Source organism: Prunus dulcis, chromosome 1 (genome assembly GCF_902201215.1).
Source record: "Prunus dulcis chromosome 1, ALMONDv2, whole genome shotgun sequence".
NCBI lineage: Eukaryota > Viridiplantae > Streptophyta > Magnoliopsida > Rosales > Rosaceae > Prunus > Prunus dulcis.
In genome coordinates, this window is record NC_047650.1 from 22,048,430 (window position 1) to 22,056,082 (window position 7,653).

The 7,653-nt window shown below is 38.4% G+C and overlaps 1 protein-coding gene across 1 annotated transcript; it reads right to left on the reverse strand.

Annotated features, from left to right (window-relative positions):
* Nucleotides 1–2,914: 2,914 nt before the first annotated feature.
* On the reverse strand, nucleotides 2,915–7,495 carry LOC117615393 (actin-related protein 3). The gene is made up of 9 exons (XM_034344469.1): nucleotides 6,915–7,495; nucleotides 6,293–6,752; nucleotides 5,925–6,071; nucleotides 5,622–5,714; nucleotides 5,307–5,426; nucleotides 5,053–5,163; nucleotides 4,466–4,591; nucleotides 4,248–4,346; nucleotides 2,915–3,559 (listed from the first exon to the last, which is right to left on the reverse strand). The coding sequence occupies exons 1-9, from the start codon at nucleotides 6,959–6,961 to the stop codon at nucleotides 3,479–3,481; spliced, it is 1,284 nt and encodes a 427-aa protein (XP_034200360.1). The 5' UTR covers nucleotides 6,962–7,495; the 3' UTR covers nucleotides 2,915–3,478.
* Between the last annotated feature and the right edge of the window lie 158 nt (nucleotides 7,496–7,653).

Consider the following 7,653-nt stretch of genomic DNA (forward strand, 5'->3'; position numbering starts at 1 on the left):
AATGTTGGGAGGTGGTGAAGAATTGTAAGAGATTCCGAATTATTCCAACGGGTCCGACGGTGGTATTGAACGAGACGCCACTCCATGATTCACCAGCATCAGATTCGCCTATGGATTCCCCATGAGTCAAGACTCACCCATCTAAAGGGAGCCGAGACCTATTGGGAGGAAGGTGGCGAAGGTTAAGAGATTGAGTAATTCTACCAATAATGCATCTAAATTTTTGGAGGAAATTGCAAGGCAAAGCACCATGAGAATTGAAATAGACATGAAAACCCAAGAAGATGATAGGGCAATTCAACTAGAATATGCAAAAGAAAGGGAGTATGTAGCCAAGAAAATATTGAGAGGAAGGATCGGGAAAACATGATCATGGATACAAGCCATGTGTCCCCTAAAACAAAACAATTTTGGAAGCTAGAACGAAGGGATGTTATGAGACGAAGATTTTTTCGTGACGATGGACCTAGTAACATGGATTGGTTAAATGATCAAAACCATTAAGTTAGCTTGCTTGCCTTTCATTTCATTGTATTTTAATATTTTGTTTTAAAAATTAGTTGTAATTCATGTATTTCATTTTATTAGTTGTATTGATTTTCTTTAAGTGAATAAAGAAAGCATTCAATAAATACCTTTTTATTCAAAACATTCCATACATAAAAAATAAGCCATAGCCAAAGCATTCAAAAAAAAAAAAACAAACCACAACCAAAGCATAACTAAAAATACAACATAAACATAGTAAATTAAAAAAACATCTTCACTTCACTTCATTCACCGTCATTGCCTTTCACCGCTCATAAATGCTCCATCAAGTCAACTTTACGTCGTTCATAAATAGAAGACGATTGTATCTCTGTATATCGATCAATCATACGGGTCATGAAATGTGTGTCCCTAACCAACGGTTTATGCTTCACTGGTTCTCCATTTGGCCCCATAGGTTTTTCATAAATTCTTGTTAAGGCTGTGTTCATGGGATCTGGTTCATACACTTCTGCAGCATCGTAATCATACTCATCCTCCACAATCATGTTATGGAGGATGATGCATGTCATCATTATGCTCCTTAGCATCTCCTCATCAAATAGACGTGTTGCACCCCTTATAATAGGCAACCGGGCTTGGAGGATACCAAAGTACCTTTCCACATTTTTTCTGTAACCCTTTTGATAGGCAGCAAATATTTTTTGCTTATGGGATCGGGGATGCAGAATTGATTTCACAAATGTGGTCTACCTCGGATAGATGCCGTCAACTAGATAATACCCATTCTGGTATACGGTATTGTTGATTTCATAGGTGATATTCAGGGCTTCACCTCTTAAAACATCGTTGAATACCGGGGATTGATCTAGGACGTTCAAGTCGTTTTGAGATCCGGTAACTCTGAAGAAGGCGTGCCAAACCCATGTATCGAATCCAGCAACGGCTTCAAGGATGATACTTTTTTGCCCTTTCCTATTTCCATAATCTCCTTGTCAAGCAGTTGAGCAATTCTTCCATTGCCAGTGCATGCAGTCGATGCTACCAATCATTCCTGGAAATCCTCGAGCTTCGGCTTTTTGTAGAACCCGTTGCAGGTCCCTGGGCATAGGTCTGCGCAGGTAGTCTCTAGTGTACAGAGTTTCGACTGCATTTACAAAATCTCACCAAGCTCTCCAAATCAGTGGACTTTCCCATGAGCAATCTCATCCACTTAATCAGCAGATGACCCATACGCCAATATTCGTATAACAACTGTGAACTTTTGCTCGGGAAGAAGTCCCAACTTTCCATTTTTCTTTTGAACAAAGTATTCATCATAATTGCAAAAATCATGCATAAATTTATTGAACAAATGGGGTTGCATTCTATATCGCGCTCGAAAATGAACATCAGAGTACAGAGAAGTTGAGATAAAATAATCTTCCAGATTCTTACCCCGAGAATGTCTATGTCTGTCCACATTCGGGCCACGACCTTCTTGTGAACCACGACGACTCTGGTTTTCTTCATCAAGCAAAGCCACTGCTATGACAATATGCTGATCTAGTTCTCTCTGCGCCCCTTTGCCTGCAGCTCGTCTACGCCTTCTTTCTCTATTTTCTCGCTATTGCCTCTCCAAGACCTCATTCATGTCTGCCATTGAGAATGGAGTATGAATTCTAAAATCTAAGAAATGAAAATATAGAGAAGATCTGGTGTGAGAAGTATGAGCTGAGGCTCTGGTTTTATAGAAAAATTTAGGCAGATAGAGATGACACGTGGCGCAATTTTAGAGGGTGAAAATCTTATCTAAAATTTGAAACCGAAAATCTTAGCCAAAAATTTTATCCAATTATGATATATGAATACTATTGACATGTAGGAACCCAAAAATCTTATCCGAAAATATTATCCAAATTAATTGTTTAGGTAAAAAAATTTATGAAAAAAACAAAAAAAATGAATAGTATTTGCCCTTTGCCATGGCAACTGCTGGAAACACACATTGTTTTTTGCAAAGGCAGCCACTATTCTCGTGAATAGTAGTTGCCCTAGCCCCCCCCTTGTCACGGCAAAGGACAAACTGCTGGAAGTACTCTTAAGATAAAAGTAATTAGGCCTAGTAAGAGAAAATATCTTTTGCTGGGCTTAGCCAGTTTGAAGGCCCCAAGAACAGGCCTGATGACAAATTCATGGGAACAGTCCAATACAAACAAAAGGTACAAATGTGTTATTTTTGCTTTCTTAAATTCAACCAATGTCCACTTGTATAAATACAAATTTGATGGGACGTAATTATAAGTTTGCGGTATAAGGATTTTGATGTGCCCTATTCTTTTATTTTTTCTTGTTGGATTGTGGACAAAGATGTTCAGATAATTTCAAGACAATGTAATTGACATTTTATCTGTAATAGCAGATTAGCGATTTAAACTAATAATCGTATTAAACAAAATGAATTTATACACACAATTTGTGACAAATTTCTAGAAATTAAAAAAAGTCAAATTAGAAATTATTGTACTACAACAATCCAATTCAAAAGAATAGGCCTACCTGAAGTGTACTACGGTGTAATTATCAGTCGAGGGAAAAAAATGAAAGGCTAATAATAATCTTGAGCAAACTCTATTCTAAGCTGAACACCAAAACTGCAATTCAGCCAGGTTCATGTCTTCTTGCCCAAATCACGATTCTCATCTCATCTCATCTGATCCTTCAGGGCCACTTGCCACTTGCCACTTGGACATGCAACACCGCAGAGACTATTTCCTATTGGTTTCTAAGAGACCTATTGCCCCCTAAATGAAATTATCATTACAAAAAAAACCCCACATCCCTTACAAAATTAAGATTAACTGAGTAATTATATTACAAACCGCCTCTAGCAGCACATACATACAGATGACGCCAGGAAAATATCAGGAAATGCATTACTGAGCACGTAAGAGACATATTTTTTATCAGGAATTGCTGGCAAGTGATCCAGCCAAAATTGATGTTTTCATCAATACATACCCTTGAAAACAGGATTTGTTCTGCATATGCTCGCACCATATTCCTCATACTCTTCTTTTGTATGGCAAGCCTGTACAGAAAGAAACTCCTCAATCAACAGTAAAAATTTGGAAATAGAACAATGATAAAAACTTGGGGCAGTTTTATATTAGCAAAAAACAAGGTGAAAGCTCAGCATCAAATGCTGTGGCTGCAGAAATATCAAACACTCGCGTATGCATGGTTTCAGAGAGGAGATGGTCTGCAATTAAGTTCCCCTTGATGCCATTCAATTGCTGAATAAAATGGCTCAAGTTATCATAACAAAAGGCACTAGAAGGGACAAATGGGACAAACACCTTGACCTCACAGAGCCCCTAGTTCTGAAATTAGTGTGGCTTTTTGGAACTCTTCCTGAAGCAACCACCAAATATAGCATACCATTTCCACACAAAAATTAGACCAATCTCTTTTATGATGTCAAGTGTCAAATTATATGGACTTCCGCATCATGCAAATATAATAAGATAATAATTGTTTTTATCTCCATTTTAACTGGTAGAACTCATTATCGGTAGTGAGTGAACCAATAAAATTATATATTCAATTAGCAAGATATTGTCAAAAACCCAATCTGTAAAACAATGATCTAAGGGTTTCAAGCCCCATAGCAACATGAAGATTATTTGAGGGTTTCAGGATGCAGGGAGAAAGTTATAGAGGAATAATGAGATTGTCTGCCTACGTTAACAGAAATTCTTTATTTTTATTTTTCATACCGCATAGAATTCAGGTGTGGATGCAAGTACAGAGCCTCCAAACCAAACTGCAAATCTCTGGATGGGATGACTAACAACATTTACTTCCACTGGCTGTGACTGCATGCCCAAACAAAAATAAAAATCAAACATATTAATTGTTTTAAAAAAAAAAACACATGCTGACAAGTTTATTGATAAATTATACATTGCACAACATCTGAAATAAAATTGCTTACTTTTAATTCCCCACCAACTCGAGCTTCAGATGCAAGAAGCCGGGCATCGACAATCTTCTTTATATCCCGTTGCAACCTCCTGTGGAAGTCCTTGAACATGGTTGAACCTCCGGACAACACTATATTCTGAGAATTACAGTAACAGTAACAATAACAAGACTAATCAATAAGTTGTATAAAGAAATCTTAAATGTAAGAACGAAGATCACTAAATGCATCAGGTCATAATACCATAATCTTTGGCGAAATTCACATAAGATAAAAAATAAAAAAAAACTTGCATGTGATTGTCTGGACCTTAGAACTAAAAACATTTCAAACACCAGATTATGAACATAGGAAGAAATCAATGCTAAAGTTTAAATAAGAAAACAAATCAGAATCAAATGAAGTTGCAGAAAACAATATTCAGATAGAAGGTCATAACTGAAGTTAACAAAATTCAACCCATGTCCAAAGACCATTCAGCAATGGTTCCTGAACCCATTACAAGGCTCAGTCACCACATTTGAGCCACACACAATATTACTTCTTATTGCTTCAATTAAATTATCCCATCTATGAACAATTTCCAAAGCCTACTTCACCTTATACAAAGACCTCCTAGTGTCAATTGGCGCGGACTGAATACACTTGTCAATTACAGCTGGTAAGGGAGTGGTGAAGTCATTGCTATAAATCTCAGGATTAAAGAAAACCTGTTATAATATAAAAAATTCAAGACAAATTAGCAGAGTAAATGTTAGTAACAAGCAATCATTGAGAAGAAATTCAGGAGCAATTTCCCTTCTTAATCTTGCCAAAAAAAAAATATCCTTGGGGGAGGAGGAAGAAAGCAAACCTCTGGACCAAGAAATCGTTCATAGCCAATGTCACAAGAGTAAGGTGCGCCTGTCTTTGGTTTAATGCCTCTCCATTGCTTAATATACTTGGATGGTTCTTTATCGTGCTTATTGAACTCCTGCAATCATTGGAAAAACAGATTTTCTCATCAATCAATTTCCAAATTGAAAAATAGATTAACGAAAATAGACTAAGTGTAACATAAGAAGTTGTGAAGTTGCAATATAATCAGTCAAGCTCATTACAGCAGGTATAAAGAAAAACTACACGCATTTGTAACAAGGTCTTGAAAAAAAAAGGATGAAAAAGTGACCTTGACAATGTCAGAACTAGTATAGCAATACATTTCCTTCACTTTGCGAGCTACGTCAAAGGAGTCTTCTGGTGGCACATTCTCTCCTCTTTCCTGCACATAATGCAATAATCATTACTACCCAAACACTTCATTTGTAAATCTTGGTTCATATTCCCCATCTTGTATGGTTTCCAACTAATAACCATATCACTATAATGATGTCAACAAAGGTAATAAGAATGCAACTGACAATAATGGGATTCCGAAGGAAAAAAAAAAACAATGAACAGTTAGTAGTAGTAAGAGTAGAAGACAGCATACCCGCATAAGCTGCTGGACGAAGAGAGTTACATCTTTCCCGGCAATAGGAACTGACTTGATGCTGCTCCCAATAACATAACCTTCTGCAACAGGTACAACATGAGTTGCTCCATCTCCAACATCTACAACAACCCCTGTCATCTCACACTAAGAAAATTGTAGGTCAATCAAAGAGGAAACGATCAAAAGATACCAAAACAATAAAATAATAATAACAGACATAAACTAGCACTTCACACAACATACAGGCAACAGATAAAGTAATTTACAATTTAATGAATAGCATAGAACTCGATGAACTTCCTAACACACTTTAACTTATGATAAACACACACGTAATCTATAGCACAAAAAAATTCAATACCAACCTTAGACGTTGTGTAACCAGCTGCAAGAGCAAGTACCGAATTCACGGCAATGTAAAGGCCAGGAACATTGAAAGTCTCAAACATAATTTCGCCAGTATACTCACGACTCTCCGGGGCAGTAAGCGGACTCTCAGTTAAAAGAAAATAGTGGTCTTCAGGATCACAACGCAAATAGTTGAATATGCATTGCTGCCAAAACCGCTCCATTGAATCCCAATTCTCGACCTGACCCTGGCGAACGGGATAGCTTAGATTGTAAGTTGTACTAGATCGAGATCTTTCCAGGGCCTCATCCCCTATAAAGAAATCAAGATCAGCCATTACGCCAGCATTGTGCTGCGCTAGCCAACCAGCCTTGGAGGAGGTTCTGGCCGGGTTCAGAAACGATTCGTTTAAGGCAACTACAGTCGGAACAATGTAACACGGCTCGACATTACCCGCGAACCCCATCTTAGTATACCTACAAAAATGGATGGAAATGCACATATTGAATAAAATTCCTTTTTGGGTAATTCTGACAAACAGGTGGTGCGTAATGCGTGTAAATCAAAATTCAATAGAAAAACACAAAGAAAGTCAATTGGGGCATTCCATCGAACAGGTTGTGTGCGTAAATACGTACCCACTGCCATTGTCGATAACTACAGCGGGGCGAGCAGCCGGGTCCATGAGAAAAAGATTGAAAACGGGCTTGGATTTGATTTGAATGGCGGAGGTGGATCTGCAGCTGAGATCCAATAGTGGGCGTAAGGGAAATGATCATGGTCGTGAAGAGCGCTTTGTAGAGCGCAAGAACAGATAACCCGAAGAGGAAGCTGGTGCTGTTGACGTTGTTGATGGCGACGCAGACTTGGATCGGAAGCGAAAGCAGCGACTCAACGCACAGCTTGGTAGCTTGCAGCAGTTGGTGACTGTGATTGATGCTCCACCCATTTCAACGACGACCATGTAAACTGAATTCAACGCCAGCTCTCATCAACTGCATCATCATTGCTCTGTTTCTCTGCGTTTTTCTCCGATTCGATGCTTTTATTGGCAATCAAACAACGGCGCACCGACTGTGACCCCCCTTGCTTTCTCTTTTATCTATCCCCCTTTTCTTTTTGGCTAGTTACCTTTTGTCGTTTGGGTTTCTTTTGATATGACGTCGGTTTCTCACCGTTAGATTTGGACACCTGGCAACGGTCAGATTTTGGCTCTGGCGGGAGTCATTATGGGACCCGCGGAATATATATAGCGAAATGGTCCGTCGGTGGTTGTAACTTGTGCCCTTGTACTAAAAACTTTCTCGGTATTGACGATCTTGATTCTTGGTCGAGTTCAAACTGAGTGATGTAAAACATAAGTCACGGCTTAATTCG